The 25,395-nt window shown below is 52.4% G+C and overlaps 1 protein-coding gene across 1 annotated transcript; it reads left to right on the forward strand.

The window, feature by feature from the left end:
• Window positions 1-8,373: 8,373 nt before the first annotated feature.
• On the forward strand, window positions 8,374-20,386 carry LOC142823743 (uncharacterized). The gene is made up of 7 exons (XM_075915060.2): window positions 8,374-8,590; window positions 10,053-10,097; window positions 12,018-12,215; window positions 13,121-13,189; window positions 14,550-14,599; window positions 16,025-16,056; window positions 17,618-20,386. The coding sequence occupies exons 1-7, from the start codon at window positions 8,374-8,376 to the stop codon at window positions 17,799-17,801; spliced, it is 795 nt and encodes a 264-aa protein (XP_075771175.2). The 3' UTR covers window positions 17,802-20,386.
• Window positions 20,387-25,395: the final 5,009 nt, after the last annotated feature.

Raw genomic sequence — 25,395 nt, forward strand, 5'->3', positions numbered from 1 at the left:
CTCGCAGGGGGTGGGAGAAAATGGAGCCAAGAAAGCCCAGGGAGTCGGCAAATCCCCTCTAGCAGCAGAGGTGGCTGCGCTGTCGGGGGGAGTAGGGCTGGTGTCCCTAGTCTCTCTTTGTCAGAGGCAGGAAAGCGATGACAGGGCAGGATCACTGGTGGGTGGTTCCCTGTTCGGTTCCCGCCCTCTGGGGCCACTGTCAGACGGGAGGATACTGGGCTAGAGGGGCCTTTGGTCTGACCCAGGGTGGCCTTTCGTGTGTTCTTCTGTTGACTGTGTCAGCTCAGATCAGGGCCAGCGCTCGGGGCTGGGCCAGGTTCACCAGTCGGGCCAGGCTGGTATGACAGTCCCGGCTTCACTGAGTTTCAGGCCAGGAGGGACCATTGTCCCGTCCAGTCTGACCCGACATCCCAGAGCAGAGACCTTCCCCCAGCTCCCTGCCCCCAGCCCAGTCACTGGTGTGAGACTCAAGCATCCCCAGAAAGGCCCCGGCCGGGCGGTGACTCCCCCACTGCCCCGGGGAGCCGGCGCCGGGTGAATCCCCCGCACGGGGAGAACCTGCTGCCTCCTTCCTCGCTGGCCTTGGGCCAGACTCAGCGTCCGGCCCTGGCTCTGGCTCGGCCTGTCCCTGCCGCACTGAAGGGCCCGTCGGCACCTGGGGCTTCTCCCCGGGAAGGAGCTTAGACACCGAGACAGCCCGGCTGCCTGACCCGGCCCCACGGAGCTGCCCCGGCCCCGCCTGGGAGGCCTCCCCCCCCACAGCGTTTTCTGGCCCTGCCCTGTGTGACAGACCGGGCCGTGTCTGGGCACAGCTAAGGGCGTCTGCTCAGGGAGAATTGCTCAAATCCGGGGTTCCTTACAGCCCCCGACTGGCGACCTCTCCACACAGGCCACGAACCAGTCTCCCAGAGCGCTTCAGCTGCCTGCCTGAAGCCTCCCGAGCAAAACCCCTCCGACACCCCAGCAATATCCGTGCCCCAGATGGCCCCGGGCCTATACACAGGTGGGGGGTCCTAGCACCCAATCCCACCTACCCCGAACAAGTTCTGTCCGGTTCCAAGAAACCAGCCACAGATCCCTGGTCAATTTACCCTCTGGACCTTACCCACAAATCACGCTGGGCCAATCCTTTAGAATCTATATCTAAAGGTTTATTATTACAAGACAGCAAAGCATGAGAGTAAGGTTATTAAAGTACAGTACGTTACATGCACCGAATCTCCCAGTCCTCGATGCAGGCTCTAGCAGAGATGTTGCAGCTGCTGGTTTAAAAGTTCTTATTGCACATCCTGCGATCAGGATGGGTTCACAGGTCTTCCGGGCTCTTCAATCCCTGCAATGCTGCCTCTGGGATGAAGTGCTGAGCTGAGAACAAAATGGCATCGACCACATGGCCTCTTTATACTCCTTCCTGGCCTCTTCTAGTCTGCAGCAAGTCACCTGGTCAGAGGCCAATCTCTATGTTTCCTGCTGGCTGCCCTCAGGTGACACATCCCATTCTTTGGGTGTGTCCATAGCCTATTGAGAGCCATTGTTCCACAGGGCTTTGCTACTCAGCCTGTTCATAGCCATGCTTAACCACATTCACAGAAATATTCAGCTTCCACACAGATTACAGATTCCTACCTACACACACAGACATTAAACACTCACATAAATAGCGTACATAAGATCAACAAACAACAATCTCCCATTCAATACCCCACATGGCTCCCCCCATACCAATTTCTGGGGCCAACACCCCCACCTAGGGGTGCAGCAGCGATTTGGCTGCTTCCCTCCAATTCAGCAACGTGACACCCCCAACGCAAAATTGATGCAGGAAGTGATGCCAGTAACATCACTGAGGGCATCACAGGCCTCCCCCGTCAAAATGGTGGCGTGCCTCAGTTTCCTTCTTACACAGGACCTTCTGGCTGGAACCCTTTTTGTCCTGTAAGAAGTTCCAAAACCAGTTACAAGTGTTAACCATGAAAGAGCAACATCACAATGTCCCCTTACATACCGTCTGTCGTTTGGTACATCTCCAGACAGATTACATGGTATTTTCATAAGATCATGCACATTGTATACCGTTACAATTCTCTGCAACAATAATACATTGGTTACAAGAATTAACATCAGTGACAAAAACAATCCTATATCAGGTGTATATTGACATTCCCCATCATGCCCCTTCTTTGGCTCCACACCATTGCAGTTTTTTCCCTTCAGGTTCAACCTGCAAATCTTCTTTGTCAAAGCAAGTCCTGACCCTCCCCCTTGTCCTCTGGGCTCCAGGCCTGAAACCTCTGGCCTGACCAAGACAAAGGGCTGGCTGGGCGTGACTCCCTGGCTCACAATGGCCCTGGAATTCTCCCCCTTCCCCCACTCAGTGGGGTAACAGCAGTAAGCTGTAGACTCCCAAGTCTCTCCTCTGTCCCTCTCTAACCTCTGTTTCCACATGGAACCAGATATCAACCTCCCTGATTGAGTATGAGTGTCCACAGTGTCCAGAGATGGGAGCATAACTGCCATCTCCTGCATCCTAGGGAGAGTGACCACACAGCTGTTCTGCTCTGCATACTTGGCTACACAGTCCTTCTCCTGAATCTGAGACACTAACTTCCCACTCTCCTCCTTCACCTGGGAACAATCCTGTCCCACACACACTGACTTCCCAGCAAGCTGGTCACACACAGTCACTGGGTTAGCAGCCTGCTCCAGTTCTCTGGATGTTCCTGCCTCATCTGGAACAACCCTCAGTCCCTCTGAGACCTCTCCACCACCATCCACACTGGGTTTCCCTAAACCCAAGTCATTGGAGTCACTGCTAACAGACAAATTCTGTCTGTCAGGCACCAAAACAAGTGCCTCACACAAGAAGCTGCTGCCGTTTACAGGCAGAGCTTTCTCCTGAATGCCTTCTCCCAGCAAGGCCCTGTCACCTCCCTCAGTCACAGCAAACTGCTTGCTACAAGCACTGCCAGGACTCTCCTCCCTATGAGCTTCCTTAGGCAGCAGTTCACCCTTCCCTGGCTCTGCAGCAGCCTTGCCCTGCTGAGCCACAACCAATTCCTCCTGCAATTCCCTTACTCCCTGGGTCATCTCTGGCCCCTCTGGTGGATTCACAGACAATCCCCTCTCAGGCACACGGACAGACCCACAAGAGACAGGGTCGGAAGCACCTTCACTCCCTGTGCAACTCTCTAGATGGCTGTAAACGTCCACACCATCATTAGGCACCAGAGTTAACACGCCCTCATTCTCTCCTTGTGCCCGGGCTAAGGGGTCTCTCTGCTCCCACAGAGTAGCTCCCCCCTCTGCCAGCAACACAGCAGCATCAGGCACAATATCAGGGTCACCACTGTCTGGTCTCTGGGGTTCTGGTAAAACACTGACTGACTCTACCTGAGTCACCTCATCCCTCTCCCCAGCAGACACAAACCTTGGGCCACCCCCTTCCTGGGCCTTAGCCATATCCAGACCCAACTCTGGGACCACAACACTGCTCTCAGCCTTCACAGGCTGTGGGGCACCTTCCTCAGACACAGGAAGAAACTCTTCCCCACACACAGACAGACAACCAGAGGCAGCTTCTCCCTTGTCCCAACACTCCTGGCTAATCTCAGGCATATAGCTAGCCACTGGGACAGATTCCTTTACTACCCCACTGCTACTTCCACCAGCCAAATTGCCAGCTTGCACACACTGTGCTTCACACAACTCAATTTCAGCTTGTGCCGGTTCAATTCCACAAACCTCACCAGCCACCAACTCCTCAACTAAAACTTCACTCTGGCCAGCCACTCCAGGCTGCCCCAGAGAAACATTTCCCTGATTTCTGGGCTCTTCTTGCCCTGGTTCTGATTCCAGCCTCACCTCTGAGGCATCAGACGGGCCCTCACCCACGGGCTCACATATAGAGACACTTTCCCCTTGGTTACAGGGAGACTGATCAGCACCAGGAAACTTTCCATACCCACATGCACCCCCTTCCCAAACCTCCCTGTCAGCTACAGGTAACACACAAGGTTTGCATTCATACATGCCTTGGGGTTGGGTCATCACATCAGCTGGGTAAAATACGTCTGCCATATCATAAGCATACCCCATACCCACAGAGTTATACATTGAACCTTCAGGAGGATACAGTCTCTCTTGTTCTTTTAGTCTCTTAAGCTGGAGGTCAAGTCTAGCATTTTCCTCCTTGGCTAGGGCCATCTTCTTTGTATGCTCTGCCTCTTCCCTCCTCTGTCTCTCAGCATATTCTGCCTTTTTCTCCTCAAGTTCCCGATCCATCTCCTTCTGTCTCTTAGCAATTTCTTCATCTGCCTTCCGCCTTCTTTCAGCAGCCTCCTTGGCTCGCTTCTGCTCCTTTTCATCCACATCTCTGGTTAATAACAGCACTACCAGATCTAGTTTAGAGGCCCTTTTCCTAAAGGCAATGCCTCTCCCCAAGCACAAATCCTTCAAAGCACTTTTGCTCAGACTCTCATATAATTCCGGGTTCATCGCAGCGGCTCTTTAATCAACCAAACTCTCAACACCAAAAATCAAATTTAGACAGCGTGGGGTCCTGATCCCAAAGCTCAATTGACCAAGATCTGTGGATCCTGCCGACTACGCCACTGTGACAGACCGGGCCGTGTCTGGGCACAGCTAAGGGCGTCTGCTCAGGGCGAATTGCTCAAATCCGGGGTTCCTTACAGCCCCCGACTGGCGACCTCTCCACACAGGCCACGAACCAGTCTCCCAGAGCGCTTCAGCTGCCTGCCTGAAGCCTCCCGAGCAAAACCCCTCCAACACCCCAGCAATATCCGTGCCCCAGATGGCCCCGGGCCTATACACAGGTGGGGGGTCCTAGCACCCAATCCCACCTACCCCGAACAAGTTCTGTCCGGTTCTAAGAAACCAGCCACAGATCCCTGGTCAATTTACCCTCTGGACCTTACCCACAAATCACGCTGGGCCAATCCTTTAGAATCTATATCTAAAGGTTTATTATTACAAGACAGCAAAGCATGAGAGTAAGGTTATTAAAGTACAGTACGTTACATGCACCGAATCTCCCAGTCCTCGATGCAGGCTCTAGCAGAGATGTTGCAGCTGCTGGTTTAAAAGTTCTTATTGCACATCCTGCGATCAGGATGGGTTCACAGGTCTTCCGGGCTCTTCAATCCCTGCAATGCTGCCTCTGGGATGAAGTGCTGAGCTGAGAACAAAATGGCATCGACCGCATGGCCTCTTTATACTCCTTCCTGGCCTCTTCTAGTCTGCAGCAAGTCACCTGGTCAGAGGCCAATCTCTATGTTTCCTGCTGGCTGCCCTCAGGTGACACATCCCATTCTTTGGGTGTGTCCATAGCCTATTGAGAGCCATTGTTCCACAGGGCTTTGCTACTCAGCCTGTTCATAGCCATGCTTAACCACATTCACAGAAATATTCAGCTTCCACACAGATTACAGATTCCTACCTACACACACAGACATTAAACACTCACATAAATAGTGTACATAAGATCAACAAACAACAATCTCCCATTCAATACCCCACATGGCTCCCCCCATACCAATTTCTGGGGCCAACACCCCCACCTAGGGGTGCAGCAGCGATTTGGCTGCTTCCCTCCAATTCAGCAACGTGACACCCTGCCCCCGCTGCACTTTGCCAGCAGCCTTTGAAACGGGGCCAGAGCCGGGCGCAGGATCCAGGATCGGCCTCCCCAAGGCCTCAGGCCGGGGAAATCCCCCCCCCCCCACACCTGCTCCCTGCCCCTTCGATACACAGCCCAGGGGCCCATCGGCCCAGCTGCCCCGCGGTGCCCTGGGAGCTCATGGCCAGTTACTGTCCCCTGGGACCTAAATCCTTCCCCGGGTCCCTGCTTCCCCACTCAGGCCCCAGGCTGCAGGGCGGCGGCGTTCCCTGTGGGGAGCTGGGACCTGGCACTCAGCTGGATCCCACCCTAGGGTGTCCCTGGGCCCAGCTCCCCACGCCAGGCCCATGGGGTCAATCCGGGCTGGGCTCAGATGCTCCTGGGGTGTCAGCGCAGCCTGGAGGCAGAGAGCAGGGAGGCTGTTGCCATTGGAGGGGGAGGGTGGTCAACTCTGTTCCCCACTCTGGCATTCAGAGTGCAGAAGGTACAGACCTGCAAGAGACCTTAAAGACCTTGCCTTAACAGCATTCTGCTTAAAAATAAAAACCAGCTTCCTTGAGGTCACAGATCCCTTCACCTTGGGAGGTAGCTGCCTCTGCCAAGTGAATAAAAAAACCCCACCTTTCTTCTTAGGCTTTGAGTTCTTCCAAGGGGTATCCCCAAACTCTTTTCCCCCAAGAGAGCTTGGAAAAGAAAAACAGAAAACAAATTGTAATCTCTGCTAGATGACCTCTCAGTCTAGGCTTGCGTACACAGACCTCCTGCTGCTTTCTAGGATACAAGAATCATAGCGTCGCCTTAAAAAAGATGTTTTTATTAACAAAACTAAAAGATATACTAATAAAGACTACTTGGTTGCTAGATGTTACAGAGCAACTGAGAAAAACAAAATAAAACATAGAGAAAAATAATATCTCTGGGGGCAGCTTAGATATAGCCTGTGTGTGTGTGTGTGTGTGTGTGTGTGTGTGTGTGTGTGTGTGTGTGTGTCGGGGGGAGCGGGAGGAGGGAGGCACATGGGCTTAGCACAGAGTTTAACCAAACAACAAAACAAAGAAAAATAACCTAATCGCAACTAAATATACATTTTTCAATCTACTCATGATCTGTAGTGATCCATACTTCGAAGCCCAGTCCATTTCCATGCCCAGTACTCTTTGTAGGTTCAATTCACCTTGCTTCCCCCAGCTCCTACCTTAGGGTATGTCTACACTGCAAGGCTATTTTGGGATACTGGAGAGAGCCCAAACAGCTACCCTGTGTCTACACAAGCTGCCCGTCATTTCAAAATATTTTTTTAAATAATGAGCGCGCTATTTTGCCATCCTGGTAAACCTCATTGCACGAGGGATAAGGAATGGCTCAAAATAGCACTTTATTTTAAAAAATTTGGCACCATGTAGGTTCGCTGAATTTCAAAATAAGCTATATCAAAATAAAATTGAAATAAGAAATGCAATTTGTGCAGCATAAATTTCCTATCTTATTTCTAGTTTAGGGTGTAGTGTAGACGCAGCCTTAAACTCACACAAAGAGAACAGCAGGCAGGTAGATCTATTCAATTCAAATTTCAACACCCTCTGTTGTTGGCTCTTCTGGCTCCCTGCCAACACCCCCATAGCTATCTGACTTTCACCCTTTAGTCACCAAATGCTGGCCAGCACTCCTCCTATCCACCACAGGGGGTTATCAGAGTCCAGCCCCAGGGTTCCCTGTTACTGACGGCCAGAGACACTGAGATGGGTTCGAGGCTGGGCTCCAGTTATGAGTTCACCCAGAATTCAGGGGTTCTGGGTCTTGGGGTCAGACTCATTATAGGGCTGGGCCCAAGTCACTTCAGCTCTTTTCAGGAGGGAACCTGGGGGTCAGGGCTCTGCACGGTGCCTGGCACAGCCTCATGGAACAGGCAGGGGTGCCCCTGGTGGGACAGGCAGGGCAGAAAATGGAGCCTGTAATCAGTGTGGGGAACAGAGACCCCAGAAGCTGTCCCCGGTATCTCACCGCAGGGGAGATTCCAGCCTGGCACTGACCCCACGTCTCCTTTCTGTTCCCAGCGCTGAGCCGCAGCAGCCAGGAGATCTGCTCAGCTCCCGGTGAGTCCATCTGTCTGTCTGTCCTCAATGCACCCAGGGCCTTTACCTCTCCCCCACCGGGCACTCCAGCCACCACCCCTTTGGCTTCTCGCTGCTGAATGCGGTGCCAACAGCAATGGCTTGGGAAGACGGGCAGGCCTGGGTGGGAGTCTGAGCAAGGTGCAGAGGCCTCCCAACTGACCTCTCCCTTCCCTGCTGCCTCCCAGCTCTGACCCAAGGATTTACCTTCCCTCAGCACCAGCTCCCAGCCCTTGGCCTCACTCCCGGCCGTCCTGCCCCAGCTGCATCCGTCAGTGACCTCAGCAGGGCCTGCTCTAGCACAGTGCACAGCACCAGGCATTGGCACCCAGCCCGACCGAGCCCTGAGCCCTGTACACAGCCCATTAGCTCCTGGGGTAAAGCCTCCGGTCAGCAGAGAGAGCTCGTCCCCCATCTGCCCAGCTGGGTTGGGGACAAAGCCTCCATCTGAGACACGGCCCAGACCCTCTTCTACTTACCTCCTGCCCCACTGACAGCACCAGGCACCAGCAACACCCCACTGACAGCTCTGACCCCTTCCCCTCCCCAGGTGCTCTCCCTGCCCCCACCCTCTACCTGAACCAAACGTCGGCCCGGCCGGGGGACTCTGTGCGGGTCAGGTGCTTCATGTCCTCCTGGCACCTGGCCACCCGCATCGTCTTCTGCAAGGACGGGGAGGAGGTTTCAGTCCAGACGGGCTCAAAGGAGAAGGCCACCTACGACTATGAGCATGTGGTGTCCGGGGGCAGTTCTGGGAATTTCTCCTGCGGGTACGAGATCAAGGACAGCGACAATCAGGTGACCAGATCCCAGCTCAGCCACACCCAGCGCCTCAGTGTCACTGGTAAGGTGTGAGCTGTGCGTCCGTGCGTGTCTGTGGGTGACATATCCTATCTTAGCCCTGCCCAGCAGAAACTCAGCATCCTGGGAATGGGGTTAATGACAGTGTGAGAACAGCAATTAAATGACACCCCCCTCCCCATCCAAACTGACATTCATCAATTTCCAAAATCTGAAACAAAATATCTCATAAAACGTCTTTGTGCAAAGTGTGTCCCAGGCAACCCCCCCTTCCCCCCCTCCGCTTCCTATGTGTTTCACCCCATCCCGTGTTTCACCCTCACCCCTTCCTGTGTGTTTCACCCTGTCCCGTGTTTCACCCTCACCCCTTCCTGTGTGTTTCACCCCATCCCGTGTTTCACCCTCACCCCTTCCTGTGTGTTTCACCCTGTCCCGTGTTTCACCCTCACCCCTTCCTGTGTGTTTCACCCCATCTCGTATTTCACCCTCACACCTGCTGTGTGTTTCACCCCGTCCCGTGTTTCACCCTCACCCTGTCCTGGGTTTCACCCCATCCTGGGTTTCACCCCAGGGCTGGCCGACAACATTTTGGCACCTGAGGTGGGAAGCTCAAATGACACCCCCATGATTCCTCACTTGGGCCAAAATTTTGAAAGGTCTCAATTCTGCCTCCTTCCTATTCTACTCCTCTCAGGGTGCTGCTCTGCTGCCTACATATGCACCAGCAGCAGACACAATTTTCTATACTCTGGGTCCTAGTGGCGCTTCCCCTCCGTCCCACAGTCTGGCACCTGAGGCAGTCATCTCAGTTTGCCTCATGGTAAGGCCAGCCCTGTTTCACCCCACCCCTGCTGTGTGTTTCACCCCGTCCCATGTTTCACACAGCTCATCTCGGCTGGCCCAGCCCTGGCAGCAGGGTGACGGGATCATCATAGAAATGTCAGGCTGGAAGGGACCTTGAGATGCCGCCAAGGCCTGCAGGACAGAGTGAACCTTGACCAGCCCTGACACGGGGCTTGTGCAGCCTGTTACTAAGCTCTGACCACGGGGACTCCAGACCCTGCCCTGGAGGCCGGTTCCAGAGCTTCTCCTCCCTGCTACTGAACCGAACCCTCCCTTGCTGCAGATTAGCCCCATCGCCTCTAGCCCTGCCCTCCGTGGGCCCTTAGAACCACTGATCCCCGGCCCCTGTGTAACAGCCCTGAGCAGCTTTAGAGACTGTTACCATGTTCCCCGGCTTCTTCTCTCAAGACTAAACCTGCTAAGGATGTAAAATCCTGTTTAATTAGTTACCTGCCAAAACATTAAGTTTAACCAGTTAACGAAGGCCGGGCTGCAGCACCTCCCTCCCCTTTCTCTCCATGGCTGGCTTGGAGCGGCCCCCACACCATGGGCTGCTTCTGATGCTGCACTGGGCTGTCAGCTGACACCTCCCCTGTCTTACACACACTCCCATTGCTGACTCAGATCCAATTTGTGACTCGCCCTGTGTGTTTATTGCCCAGGTGATGGCTCCAGCAGTGACAGTGATGGTGATTCATTCCTCCCAGGTAAATGCTCCTGAAGTGTTTCTGTGTTGTGGGGTCTTTATTTAGGGCAAAGTAGGTCCTGGCCTGGGCAGCCCCCACTGTGCGTGTGATTGCCGTGGCGATGGATGTAGGAAATACACCACATGCAACAGGGTGATGGGATCTTCCAATGCAGAACATTCTCCCTGCAGCTCTCCTAGGCTTTACCCAGCATGGCTGAGCCAGGCAATATCTTCACAGGGAAGGAAAATGGCTCTTCCAGAGGGGGCATCTAAATTCATGGGATGGGCAAGTTTCCTCCGGAGTTCCCTGCCCCCTCTGCTAACCCAGCAGCCAGTGAGTTATTGCCTCCCCCTGCGCTCACTGGGTGGGAGGTTGCTCTGGCACCAGACGCATCATCCCACCAGGGCTCCCAACCCAGGTTCTGTCTCCGTGTCATTAGCTAGTTACGCTCTGTGCTCCAGGCCTGGCCCAGAGTGTCACACCTGGCATGTGGGCAAACCCCTCTGCCAGGAACCTCAGCCCAGCACCAGTGTCTGGTTCCCAGGGAACAACTGAGCCCCAGGAACTGAACTGATCAGAGCCCATACCTGGCTGTTTGCCCCAACTCCCTGCAAAGTGTCCGCATCAGCAAACCAACCCCTACCTGAGAAATTCTGACCTTCCTGAACTGTATTTTCATCCTGAATCAGGAGAAATAGTCAAACATTCAGATTTTTCCATGGAACAGAAATTTAGCAACACTGAAGTGACCTCGGTGAAAAGTTTTTATTTTGAAGAAACAGCGTTTTCCACAGAAAACTGCTCCGCTGGGTATGAAGCGCCGACGGGCAGACCCAAACCTGGGAGCGCTAGAGCTTAGGGCAAGTGACAAGCAAATAAAAACCTCCACCAAAAACACTGACCTGGCCCCCAAATGAGAAGACAGACACTGCCAATATTCTCTTCATACTCCAGAGTCCGGGGCAGGGGGTGGGGGGAGCGGAGCAGCCTAGTAGATTTTGTGTGCTCCTTGCAGTAGGACAGCAGGGGCTGTGGGGCGGGGCTGTGGGGAGCCTGAGCCTTGAGGCTGGATCCAGTCAAGCCAGTAGCTGGATGCGGGCCCCGGGTCTGAGGTTCCCCACCCCAGCTCTACAACTTGAGCTAAAAGTCAGTTGTAGAGCAGACTCATGGTATCTCTGTAAGTGTCTAAGTGCCACTATATGGGACAGGGACCCACACCCAGTAGGTGGCTTTCAGGTAGATCAGCCCCACACATGTGTCTGCTGGATGCCCAGGAAGCTCTCAAGTATGAGCTCAAGTCCAGCCCTATCCAGGACAGCACCTAGGTATGTGCTTCATTTTAAGCACCTATGGAAAGTTATTTGTGCTGCGCTGAATCGTGATGCTTCCTGGAAGCAGGGCAGTTCCCACAGGAATGTTTCCTGCTTGAGGAACTTGCCCTGGCGGGAAGGTAGAACCAGATTTATTTCTAGAAAAAATTATGAACAAAACTTGCCATGGATAATGTCAGTGTTTTGATGGGGGGAAAAAAATCATGAAACTGAACAAACATTTTCCTTTGGTCTTACTTTGACTTAGCAGTTTCCTTGTTCAGAACATGACCTAAAATGTCAGCTGGAAACACAGAGGGATTTGCTTTGTTTCCTTTCCAAGCGACGTTTGTCTTCCGCTTCTGCATTTGGAAATCTAAAATGAAACAAGCCTGTTGGTTCTAAACCAAGCAAAATGGTTTCTTCAGTATCCAAATTATTTTAGGGAAAGACAAAGAAGGTCCTTGCACATGAACTGCTTGGGGGGAAATTTTGTTTTCCTGTAATCTATGTTTGGATAAAAACAAACTTTGGCAAGAAAAATTGGTTGAAAAGCTTCAGTGAACTTTTACTCCCAAAGAACAGCAGATAATGTTGACCTGCAGGTAACCGTGAGGTGAGCTTCCAGGTATACTCATGGAAACGTCAGGGGTCACTTACCACAGGACTCTGCCAGGTCCAGCCAGTGGGAACTGGCTGGTGGCTGCTTGGAGGGGCCATTCACAGCGAGGTTCTTTCCTAGGGCTGGATCTAAAGCTCCTGTTGGGAATTGCAGTCCCTGCTGTCCTGGTGCTGGCTGTGGCGCTTTGTTTGCTGAGGAAGAAAGGTGGGTATGAGAGTGAGGCCGAGCCGTGTTAGCAAATGTACAGTCAGTCGTGGCAGAGACACCCCTGAGATCCCCTGTTCCCAGTGTGCCTGGGATGAGGGGAGAGAGATGAGATAGACCCAGTGAAATGATCTTTGGTTTGGGGAGGCTGGGTGGATGCACAGATCAAAGAGACGATGAAAGAGATTGTCTTTGTGATTAGTAATTTGTGTTACAGTAGCACCCTGGAGCCCCAATCAGGGGTGAGAGCCCCACTGTGCTAGGTGCTGTACAATATTTATTAGGTACGTTACTGTCGTGCCCTGGAGCCCCAGTCTGGAGTCAGGACCCCCCTGTATCCAGAGCTGCACAGATCAGCAATGAAGGGGAGAGTCTCTGCCCCATAGATGGTCACAAACTATGACTCAGCCAGGTGGATGGACTATCAACACGCAGGTCTCTAAGGCTTTCCTGCATCAGACCCTAACAACTCTGCGCACAGCTCTGCCCTACAGCCTTTCCTCACAGGGCCCCAGCCCCCAGCTCTCACAGCCTCCAGTCACCCTGACCAGCTCACAATTGGCTCAGAGCTTATGGGATTGCCAACTAGTCACCAATGTGGGGACTTTGGAAGTCACATTTTCAGGCTTTTCCCCCTAAGCAATAGGGTTATACGTCTACTCTTTTTAAATAAAAGCCGAGTTTCTGACTGACTTCCCAACTCTCAGACCTGGGGCTTTGAGTAGAATACGAAACACTGGGAGGGTGGAACTAACATTGTGAGATTTGGGGACGCTGTTTCCAGGGCCAGTCAGTGGGTCCGGTGCGGGAGACCGCTGGGACACGCCGTGGGGCTGGGGCTCTGTGTCAGTACAATGAGGGGCTGGAGCCATGTCACTCAGTATCTCTCTCCCTCTGCCCGCGAGGAAATGTGGCCCCGTCTCTGATCACTCTGTCTCGCTGCTTCCAGCTGGGTCTCTGCGAAGGGATCAAAGGTAGGAGATTGTTCCCTCTCCCATCTCCTTTCCAGTCAGGGTCCCTTCTCTCTGCCCCGCAGAAGGGCTGTCTGTCTGTCTCCTGCTGTCCTGCTGTGTGTGTGTGGGGAGAGGAGAAGGGCGAGGTGAGGGGAGAGGGGTGTGTTTTTGTTCTGGAGCAGTTTTCAAAAAGCCCAAGGCAGCTGGAAGTCTCCGGTGGAAGTGGGGTCTGGGGGTTACAAGGAGACGCTTTCAGGAAGGGGTTTGCCAGAGACATGTTCCCGTCCCATTCGCCGGCAGCAGCGGGCGCAGGTTGTAGTTGCCCCAGGGGTGTGAAGGAAGGAAAGTGACTGGTTGCTCAGGGTTTGGGGCTGGTCGGCCGGGCTGCAGACAGAATTGCCAGGCTGCTGGGCGAGACGTGCCCGGCCTGCACCACCCAGCACTTCAGCAGTGATTTAAGGGGTGTGGGGCTCAACTGCAGCAACAGGGGCCAAATCGCCAGGCCCCAGAGTGGCTGCCATGTTTGCCCTCCCCTCCCCCCCATTGGTGACACTTGGTCGGCCACAAAATGGCACCAAACGACCTAGCCTGGGAGACCAGCTCATTGGGCCCCAGCTGCCCCCAGTGCCAGGGGAGCTGCTAATTGCTACTGGCTCGCTGTCTGCCCCACCCAGTCAGAGGGCTCAGAGGGGCCCCTCCCCACCCTCCCATCACAGAGACCTGCCGGGGACCCCCTCAGACCTTGCCTAAGGGCCACTCCCCATTGCTCTGCAGCCAACGTCCTCCACTCAGGGCTCCCCCAGACTCCTGCTCCCTCCCCCACTTTGATCCTTTGCCGCCTGGGAGGCCAGCCGCAGCCCCTCTGAGGGCCACGGGGCCCAAGCCAATTAATCAATTGCATGATGCCCCAAGAGAGAGACCAGGAAATCTACAGGCCCCGGCCTAGATGGGTGTGATGCGGGGAACAGCCAGGGAGTTCAGTGACCAGCTCTGAGCACAGAGAGAGCCGGGTGTGTGGGGAGGCGAGAGGCAGTTTCCAGGTTCTGCCAGTGTCCGGCCCAGCCTGGGTTCCCAGTGCAACGACTGCCAGTAAAGCCAGTGGGACAGGACACAGAGCCCCTCCATCCTGGAACCCTCTCCCTGACTCTCAGCTGTACAGCTCGGCCTCAGGGATCAATGTTCAGCTTCCAGCCCTGACAGTGTGAGCAGGCCTGCGCCAGAAATCCAGTGTCATTTGGGTGAAAAATATGCAAACAAACTGCATATGAGCTGAAGGGAGCTGTACGGTCCTGGCAGGAGAACCAGCCATGGGAAGAAAGCTTCTCACAGCTTCTTGCCAATGTGCATCACTGACACCCTCTGTCCTTCTTACTCTCCACAGGGAACGAGTCCAGCGTGACCCCTGCAGCGCTCCTGAAGACGAGCATGAATGTAAGAGCCTTTGTAGAGCATTGGGGTCACCAGGGGCACCAGCATGTGGCAGAGAAATATGGGGGTTGGCGGTAAATGTGGTAACTGGTGGGGGATGGGCAGATCCCAGATCAGTGTGTCTGGCTGAGAGTTACAACAACAAACTGCCTGTGATAAAAGTAAATGAGGATAAAGAGTCCTCAGGGGTCCCATGGCTCAGGCAGCTGTTTCCCTGAGGTTCCTTTGTCCCACCCTTTGCCTGTGATCCCCAGCCCTCCATTGCCCGGGATGTTACCACTTCTCCCTCTTGGAAAGGTCACATCCCAGGGAAAGCTCCCATGGAAAGTGTCCACCCCTGTCACTGGGAGCTGGAGCTGCCTGGGGGCTGTCCAATCCATGTGCCCTGTGCTAATGCACTAGGTTATGACAGTACTGCTATAAGTCCTAACAGACTGGGCCTTGACAAGGAATTGGTGCCCATCCATTTGCTCAATTGTGAGGCCCAATGATGAAGGCTGAGATATGCATGTGGGAGATATGGTCGTCCCAGAGTGTGTGAAGCTGGCAATATACCTTGTTCGATACTCCCTGAAATGTCTAAGGTTTTTGGAAGCCCTGAGCAATTAGTGTCACATCCCAGAGAGAAATTTTGTCCTTGGGAAGCAAAGTCACACACAACTGGCTGGGCTCTGTTCCACTGTATTATAAACTAACTCAATGAATTATTCAATGCTCAGCCTGGTGGGAAAACAGGGGTTTTCCTGTGAAACATTTAGATATATATATATCTATTGGTTTTTCTCAAAAATTTCTGTGGGAAATTTCAACTTTTCCATGGAATATCAAACATTGAAATATTTCAACTGTAAAATAAAATATTTAGATTTGAATTGGGTGCAAGAGGGCCTCATGGGAGCTGTCATAAAGCTACCTCCTACTCCTGGTCTTCTATTTGAGCTGGGCTCTCTGGCTCTCCCAGAATGCGCCCAACGTGGTCTCAGTAGGCAGTATAAGGAGTTCCGGGTTGCAGTGCATTCTGGGAACTGAAGTCCAGACAGCCTGTAGAAGAGACTATCAACACAAGGCCATTGAACTACAAGTCCCATGAGACACCATGTTGGTATTATTGGTCAGAATATTTTGGGGGCCTGTCCAAAATATTTCATTTTTGGGCTGCTCATTTTTTTAATAAAAATTGACCTTTTCTGCCAAAAGCCGACTCTGCCCGTGACAAAATAGCTCTGTTGAAAACTCAGACAGGCAGTTTTCATTGGGCATCTTCAAAAGCTGAATTAAATCCTTCTGTAAAGTATCCTCGAGTGTCTGTGATCAGCCCTAGCTAGGGGAGGCAGGAGCTGTGGGGTTATAATTGGTTTTTCAGGAGGTGCCTTCCTTTAAGGGCATTTACAGCCACGTGACAATGTGTACCTGTTATTTTCTCCTCAGATGCCTCAGTGGTTTGGTCGGGAAGAGCCATGGTGAGTCGCAGCTTTTATTAAGGCCAAAGTCATGTGAGAAAAAAGAGCAATTGGTTTCCCTGTTCCAGCTCTGCAGGGACCTGTGGGCTTGGAATGTGGATTTATTCAGGGTTCCCAGGCTTCGGCTTAAAACAACAAGGGGTCCAGTGGCATTTTAAAAACTAACAAAATTATTAGGACAGAAGCGTTTGTGAGGTACAGCTCACTTCCTCAGATGCTTGAAGAGGAAGAAAGGCAGGGATACAGAGATGGGAGTGTCACATCAGTGCGAATGAAATCAGGGGGGAGGAGGCTCACTTCCAACAGGGATGAGAAGCTGAGAGTGATGAAAGAGTGTGAGGGATCTTGGTGGATTCGCTTACAAAGACGAAACAGTCGTGTTTCCTTGGACACAACAAGAGCCACACATACAAAAAAAAATACTTCACGTGCTTCTGGCTCCAAACCTCTTCCCCGCCAGCACTCTGCCCAAATGCTCTCTCTCCTGCTCAGCTTTTACTCAGAGTCCTGCTCCAAGTGCTCCTCTCACTCTGTCTTTCTGGTTGTGTCTGAGGTGTATCTGCTGCTTCTGTCGCACATCCCTCCCCACGCCTGTGTTTCTGTCCAGACCCTGAGGAACCCCTTTGGATAGCCTGGCCCTGCCATTCCCAGACATGCCTGCGGTCTAGTTCCTGGTTGGTAGTTTCCCATTGCTTCAGCTGGAATTGAATAAAAGGGCATTTCATGGTTCCCTTATTTAGTCTGAATGGAAGGTGCTTCTCACGGCCACCAAATTCAACAAGGTGCTGGGATTGCCCATAGATCAAAGACACACTTGCTGGGCTTTACCCACTCTCCCTGATAACAATTGGATACTAAAAATGGCCCAGAACTGTTATAAATATTGGCCTTAACCACATCAATGATTAAAATATGAAACAGGACAGAAAAAAACAGAATTGCCTGTAGCACAGAAGAGTCCTTATTTTACATAATAATGCCCCATCCCAGGGAGAACTGGGCATCACCACCACATCAGGGGTGACTGGCGTGGAGAGAGGGAGAAGGGCTCTTTTGCCTTGCCGGCGGGTGTCAGAGCAAAGCCCAAAGTGACCTAATCAGGGGCAAAAAAGGGCCAGATGGAGAGAGGTTATGTAGGAAGTGGGGATATTGGTGATTCCTGGCCTAGACTTGCAGTAGAACTGCTCGGACTGTTTCTACAGCAGTTAGGCATGTACAATCCTGTGTAATCAATTAACAGATTACATTATATGTTTAACTGGTTAACCCATTAAGTAGGGTCATGTGGGTGGGGAGAAACTTCAGCCTGGCTGGAGCAGCCCCCTTGTCCACAGGGCTCCTGGCTCCTGGCTGCTCTCTCCATGGGGTTGCTGGTCCCCTGAGGCTGCCAGCTTTTGCTCCCTGATCCATGAGGCTGCCAGCTGCTGGCCCCATGGGGCTGCTGGCTCTTGGCTGCTGACTCCCAGTCCATGGTGCGGTGGGCTCAGCAGGGCCAGAGCAGCTCTGCGCCCATTCACACCCCTAACAGCCGTGTTGTCAAAAAGGCTTTTTTTGGCTTTAGGTTGGCTCAGCACAAAAGTAACATCTCCATGTTTGAAAGTAAAGCATCCACAGCGCTAGAGAGAACAGACACCGACGTACATGGCCACACTCTGCAACGGGACAAGATGTCACTGATGCTTCACTTGCTGAAATGCAGGGCTCATCGGTGCGCAGTCACATCAGACAACCTCCCCAAAGCATAGGCTGCCTTAAGGCCAGAATGTGGGGAACCTTTTTTGGTGCTACAGCTGGACAATACACAGCACCCTGAAGCTCTCTTGGAGAGATGGAATGTTCTTAGGGCAAGTGCTGCCTGTCTGCCTTTTAGAAAAAAATATTTCCTATGAATAAAATTGGGGAAGATGCCCAAACTCTGTATTTCCATGCCCTGACTTTTTATATCAACAGTTCAGATCTCAAGTCCTGTCCGCTCTATGCAGAGATTCCACTGCCAACTCAACGTGGCCTTCTCCCCAGATCCCAATTTTGCCTTAAGAATTCATGAGGTTTATGTTTTTTCCTTCCTTTGATTTGCCTTCTGGTGTTTGAGCCTTTAGGGGTCAGTTTTCCCTGGATTTTGCCATAATCAAGAGGGCTAGAAACTTAACGTTTGAAACAAAAGCCAAAATTCTCATGTAATCTGAACACCCCAAGAGCTGGGGCTCTAAGAAACACAGCAACGATCTTGTGAGTCGCTGCTAAATCAGCAACACCGACCACAGCGTTCGGGCCACTTTGGAATTGGCAGTGTTTGTGGCCCTGTCTGGTAAATGCCTTAGTGGCTTGTGGGGAAGTTACAAAATAGGGTAATATGAAAATATGGAATTTCAATATTAACCAAAGCTATTCGTTATCAACCATGCCTTGGTGAAACTACATTTGTTCCCCTCAGCCTGATACTGCAGCTTTGTGGCTGCAAGAGAACCTGATGAGAGCATTTAGCTCTCTGGAAAGCAGTTATTGCATGAAGCAATTGCATTACTTTGGGGTATGAGATGCATGAACCTCTGGAGGCCAAATAGCAGAGGATCCAGGGGTGCATAAAGGTTACAAGAATCCCCAAAGTCTGGGATTTTCACTAAGAACATAAGAATGGACATTGTGGGTCAGACCTAAGTTTCACCTACCCCAGTAGCCAGTCTTCCAGAAATGGCCAATGCCAGGAGGTTTCTACTGAAAGTCTGGGTCCACACTGGTCTTCGTAATTTTTGGTTTGTAGCTAGTGGCATGAGCTAACAGAAACAATGGATTTTACAAAGCCCCTTCTTGTGGGTGGGAAGGTGCCTTCTTCTGGCTTATACTGCAGAGGTCAAAGATGCAATATTTCCAGGCGTTTCATATTATCTCTTATGCCCTATTTCAAGACTTACACATTGTCTATAAACCCACAATGGAGCCCTGGCACATTCCCAGATGTGAAATATAGCTGTGTGTGTCTCACTGAGGGCCCTGCGTAGATGTAAATATACAAGGGGAACTTTCCAGTGATGAGGAACTTCCCAGCACCTCACATAGGTCAGCCCCAGTTTCTGTTCTCTGACTAGCTGATTGATCTGATGGATTGATCTGATGGGAGCCTTATGCTGATGGGTAAGTAAAATGCAGGGAAACTAACAGGAGAAACGCAACTGATTAAAAATAGTCAGGGCCTTTCACCCAGCTTCTCTGCATTGTTGTGAAGTAACATTGCTACTGTGGTAGCACATCAAGACTGACTGGGGTGGGGGCATTGTGCTGGTACAAACAGAAGGCAAGGGACTACACATGCCCCAAAGAGTGTATGTAACTTTTGGTTTGTCTCTACCACTTTAACACAATTTTTAAAGAAAAACACATGGAGAGCCACAGCTTAGCTTTTTGACGATTTTCAGGAAGGATTGCATAAGGTTAACCTTTGTGTAATTAAGTTTTAAATGAATGAAATTTAATGTTACAAAATGTCATAATGATAAAATAATAGCTTAATATTTACTAAACAACAAGGCCACTTTATAATTTATATCTATATTATTTTAATTACATATAAATATAAAGAAAAATAAATTTAAACAGGTTAGAGCTAACAAACAGTGAGAAGTAATACAGAGGTCTTAAAGCTTAGAATGAGTTTACATGCATTTTGATTAGAATCTTTATTAATTTTATATTAAGGTATCAAGCAATTAAAAATATGAATCATGATCAATTGTGTAATTAAAATGAATCATGATTAAATGTATGATTAATCACTCCATTGAACAATAATGAAATACTATTATTTTAAATATTTTGGATGTTTTCTGTATTTTCAAATATATTGATTTCAATTACAATACAGAATATTTAGCATATCTGGCAGTAAATATCTTGCAATGCCAGCTACAAAAGTACCATGTGAATGATTCTTCTACCTTTCTGGTGACATTGCAAATAAGCAAACAGAAGTATCTCCCATCAATGTAAACCAACTTATTGGACTTAACAATTGGCTGAACAAGAAGTAGGACTGAGTGGACTTTTATGCTAAAATTTTACATTGTTTTGGTTTTTAGTACAGTTATGTATCCCCGCCCATCTACATTTGTAAATTGCATTTTCACAATAAAGAGATTGCACTACAGTATTTGTATGAAGTGAACTGAAAATACAATTTTTAATCATTTGTACAGGGAATATATTTATACTCACAATTAATATTATTAAGTGAGCATTGTATACTTTGTATTCTGGGTTGTAATTGACATCAGCATTGAAAATGTAGAAAAACATCAAAAAAGCTTTAATAAATTTAAACTGGTATTCTGTTTAAGTGTGATGCATTTTTAAAATCATGATGAATTATTTTCAGTGAATCACACGAGTTAACTGTGATTAATCAATCTCCTTACTATATATAGTTTGCTCAGTGAAAACCACAATTTTGTTCTCTTGCGTACGCAACTTTTTACGTGGCAATGATGGAGACTCTCTGATCTGTTGGACTGTGTAATTACTTATCTACTGAGCATTCCCAGCCTATTACACCCAGTTTCAAAACATGTGGATGGTGTGCAATGCTAACTGTGCATCTGCCTAGCAATAATGCCCCAGACACAATTTATTCCTCCCCCTTTGATCAAAAGCTTTGACAGAGAAAGCTGCCTATTAGGCATCCAGGTTACACTCAGGCTATGTCTACACTACTTTTTTTGTGGAAGAGACAATGCAAACGAAGTGCTCATTAGCATTTTCTCATGCTTCATTTGCATAATCTCTTCCAATCCTTTTCATGCAAGAGGTTTTTACGCAAAAAACTCTTGCGCAAAAAGAATCGGAAGAGATTTTGCAAATGAAGTGGGAGAAAATGCTAATAAGCATTCCATTTGCATGGCTTCTTCTGCAAAAAGTTCATAGTGTAGACAAAGCCTCAGTCTAACTTCTACATCCCAAGGCTCCATCACTCAGAGATGCCCCTAGAAAATATAGGGCCTTTCACAGAATTATTAAGATGGTGCCCTTGTGCCTCATGGCAGCCGGGAAGGGTATGTTGGGGGGGGAGGGTATTTGAGATGTGATTTTACAATCTTCAGCAACACAAACTAATGAAATATTTTTAAAGCAAATTTTAAACTACGCCCCCGTCGACTTGCACAGTAAATTCTGGAACTGACAGGCTGTACCTGGAGTTGGCACGTTCCAATGAAATGGCTTCATTACCACTCGAATTTCCCTTTCCAAGTTCTGTCCTGTTATTAGCTCTGGCAGGCTGCGTCACTGGTAAGGTAACTAGATCCCTCTGGGGGGAAGCAGAGCCAGAGAAGAGGGGTAGGTGGAGGCAGGTGGGTGGACATTAAGACCCAGTGCTGCCCCAGATTTTCCAGTGCCCTGTGCAGCTGTGTATTCTACACATAGGTAAGGATGGCTCTGGCTCCAACACCCTGCTCAGAGTCACTGGTATCGCTCCTGCTCACAGCTGGCCAATGAGGATCCACTGTTACTTCTCTTCACAACCCCGATGCTCCCGCCATGAGTTTCCTTCAGCCCCGTAGGCTCAGGCAGGCCCCACTTCTCCAGCACAAAGGTGATGACGGGTTCAGACACCAGGAGCAGCAGGACCAAGCTGCAGCGGGTGGCCCATATGGTGAGGGGCATGGTTGGTCCTGCAGCATGGAAAGGGACAGCTTGAGAGCTGTGTGGCACTGCAGGGCACTAGGCACAGAGCAGTGGCTGTGTAATGGGGACTCTGGGTGAGCTCCCAGAGGCCCATATCTAAGGGGGGGGGGGGACCATGCTGCACGGGGCACATTCCCCTGACATGAGGCCTAAGTGACGGAGGCTGTTGGGGAGGCTCCTGCCTTTGCCCAGCACAGCCCTGAGGGGTGGGAGGAGCAGGGAACAGCCCAGGTTTGCTTAGGCCACACCAGGACTCTGCAACGATCTCACAAGAGCCAGTGATGGATGCAGCCCAGACTCTAATGCCTCTCCCCAGTGTGGCTGGCGGTTCACTGCAGGGACACTGCCCTGGGTGCAGGGCAGCACGAGGCCCGAGCAGTTGTCACCAGCTGTGTGCTCAGGAGAGGGTGGACGTGGGACATGAGCGATGCCAGGGGCCGTGCTGCCCTCTGCCCTGGGGGAACGGCACTGGCAGAGCCCAGCCCAGCTGGGGTCCCTGCAGGCCGAGGAGTTACCTGCCCCGGGGTGAGCTTGGCTCAGATTTTGTGCCCTGAGGGTGGGGCTGAGGGCACAGAGCCGGGTTCTGCTAACCAGGGTGTGACAGAGCAATAGCCCGTTACCTGGGCGGGTCAGCTCCTCTGCTGCTCTACTGCTGCTCCCACCACCTGTGTGACAAGGGCAAAGAGATTCGCACCGTGTGGGAGAGACGCCTGCAGCCCCCGCAGGGACGCACCTCCCAGCGACAGACCGAGCGGTTTTGCCAGCCCCTGGGCCAGAGCCCCAGTGGGTGTAAATCAGCATCACCCCCTGGAGTCACTGGGCCAGAGCCCCGATGGGTGTAAATTGGCCTCCCTCCATTGGAGTCCACAGGGTTCTGCCAGTTTACACCAGTGGAACAGCTGGTCCCTGGACTCTCTCGCTCTGTGTCTCACACTGAGTTTCCCCACGTCCCAGCCAGGACGTCACTGTCCACTGAACAACCCGGCACCTCACTGATCCTGGCACTAAAGCTCCGCAGGGTGAAAATGCCCCAGGCAGCCCTAAGCTAAAACTGCCCCTCTCTCAGCTTCACTTGTCTGTGGAGCCCTCTCAGGGAGCTGAATGCGGGGAGACCCTGCTCCCTTCAGACACCCTGGGGCTCACCTGGTGGGCAGAGCGGGCTGTGCGATGGGCTGTGTGCGGGGGCGACATTCCCCCGCTGCCCTGAGCCTGAGGCCCTGCTCACGCCCAGCGCTGAAGGCTCAGGGGAGTTACGTGCTGCCTGGCCCTGGGGCTCCCCTCTGCACAGTCTGGGTTCCCTGAAGAGAGCTGGGGCTGCCCCTGGTGGAAGTGCTGCAGGCAGAGGAGTTACCCAGGGGTGCGTTTGGCCCAGAGTCTCTATGCAGCAAGCGGAGTGCTGGGGGGGCAGAGCCAGGCTCAGATCCCAGGGTCTGGCCCAGGAGCCATCAGAGCTGGGGGGTCTGACTCCTCAGCTCTGCTGCTTGCCTGCCTGTGCCAGGGGGACAAGGGGAATCTGGGCCCGTCAGCACCACCAGGTGACACTCGGTGTGTGAGAAATGTGGCTGCAATGGCTGAGCCCAGCCCTGCACCAGTCCTATGGGACAGGGCTCTGCCCTGGGTGGAACCTCCCCAAAGGGGCTCCCCCAGGCTCCTGCAGACCCGCCAGTCACATGCTTCATGGGCCTTTGGCAGCCCTGTGTGGAAGTTCTGCGTGTGGACATGGGCTTCCCACAGGGCAGCCTGTAGTGTGTGGGATGGGGGCTGTAAGCCAGGAGACCCAGTGCTCTCGGCCCAGCTCTTTCCCAGAGTGTTATTAGCACCTCTGTGGTCTGCACAGCCCCAGGCACCAGCCCAGAGCTCCTGCCCCTACTGTGTAGGCGAGAGCTGGAATTCACCCCTTGTGCAGATCAGCAAAGGGCTGGGCAGGTCACTTGAGCAGGGCTGGGAATAGAGCAGGGGGCTCTAAGAGGGCAAACCCCAGTCACATCTACCTTGTCTCCCTGCCTTTCACAGGGGATTGGCCCAATTCGTGCTTCCTCCACCTCCAACTACCTGGAGCAGATAGCAGGTGTCATGTCTCCATCCTGGCACACAAGGAGGATAACAACCTACTTCTTCTGACCATCACCCCTGTCATGCAGCTGTCTGGCACTAGATTCTCTCTCTGCCATTGCATGGACAATTGTACGTGCTCTACTTACTCCCTGCCCCTTACCAGTAATGCTGAGGCGCTGGGCGCGGCTGAGCTGGGAGCCAGTCACCTGGTTGCTGCTGTCCTTGATCTCGTACCCACAGGCATAATTCCCAGAGCTGCCCCTGGACACCACATGGACATAGTCATAGGTGGCCTTCTCCTTCAAGCCCTTCTGGGATGAAACCTCCTCCCTGTCCTTGCAGAAGATGATGCGGGTGGCCAAGGAGAACACAGAGCACTGGAGCAGCATGGAGTCTCCCTCCTGGGCCGACGTCTGGTTCAGGTAGAAGACTGGGGCAAGGAGAGCGCCTGGGAAGTGGAATGGGTGAAGGCCGTCAATGGGGCTATCGGTGCTTGCTTCAGGAGGAGCCCATGGAGCAGCTGGCTGCTATGGAAGCAGGTTGCAGCTTGTAGGTAGCTCCCAGGCCATGGAGGATTTGTGGGATCATCTCCAGGGACCTTGGGATGTTCCACATGGGGATTTAAGGAGTCTGGAGAGTTGGGTCCTTCCCACAATCCCCCTGGGTGCCTGCAAGATCACAGGGCAGCCACCCTCCATCCCCTGAAGGAGAGCCAGGGAGCTCCAGGAAGGGGCAGGTGCTAACATGGCTGAGAGCAGGAGGGGGTAGCAGGGACCTTGCTGAGCAGTGTGCTAACATGTGCGGGATGCACGGCCCCGTGCGAGTGACGGCTGGGATAGCCCACGTGCATGGAGCACAGTGCGGGTGGCTCCAAGGTGCTTACATGGCTCCGTGGGGCAGGGCAGGGAAGGGCAGGAGGGGCTCTCCCTGCCCAAGGGCTGCAGGGTCTGGATCAGGCTTTTATTGCAGCACAGCTGGGTAATGGGGGAGATAATGTCAGATCTGAGACTGTCAGCTCTGCAGGGGCAGGGACAGGGCCTCACGTGGGGGGAGGGGGGAGGCGCCTGGCACGATGGGCCCTGATCCCTGAAAGTAGAGTCTGGGGGACACAGTCGTAATAATACTCATATATGTAGTAGTCCAGTGTCTGTGACTCTGGAACGCTGTAGTGTTACAGTCTTGCCTCTGGGGGGCGCTCTTGCCTCCTGCCGTGGTGCTCGGCTGAGTTCTGCACCGCTCAGCCGGGCTGCGGCCGGGGAGCAAAGGGCAGCAAGTGGCCATTTGGGGTCTGTGCTCCCCATGCAGACCCTGGCCCCGCCCCCCTTCCCTTCCCACCATGGTGCTCGGCTGAGTGCTGTGCTCTGAGCCGGGCCACCGGGGGGGAGCCCAAACAGCCGCTTGCTCCACTTGTTCCCCTGCGGCAGCCCAGCTGAGCGGTGCAGAACTCAGTTGAGTGCCACGGCAGGAGGCAAAGGAGGGTGGGGCAGTGACGTGCAGCGTGACAGCGGCTCCAGGCCCCACCCCCTGGCCATGAATGTCACCGCCCCCCTTGCTGAGTGCCATGGCGGGAGGCGAAGGGTGGCGGGGCAGCGATGTACATGCCCAGGGGGC

Source organism: Pelodiscus sinensis, chromosome 18 (assembly GCF_052426305.1).
Source record: "Pelodiscus sinensis isolate ZL-2025 chromosome 18, ASM5242630v1, whole genome shotgun sequence".
NCBI classification, from domain to species: Eukaryota; Metazoa; Chordata; order Testudines; family Trionychidae; genus Pelodiscus; species Pelodiscus sinensis.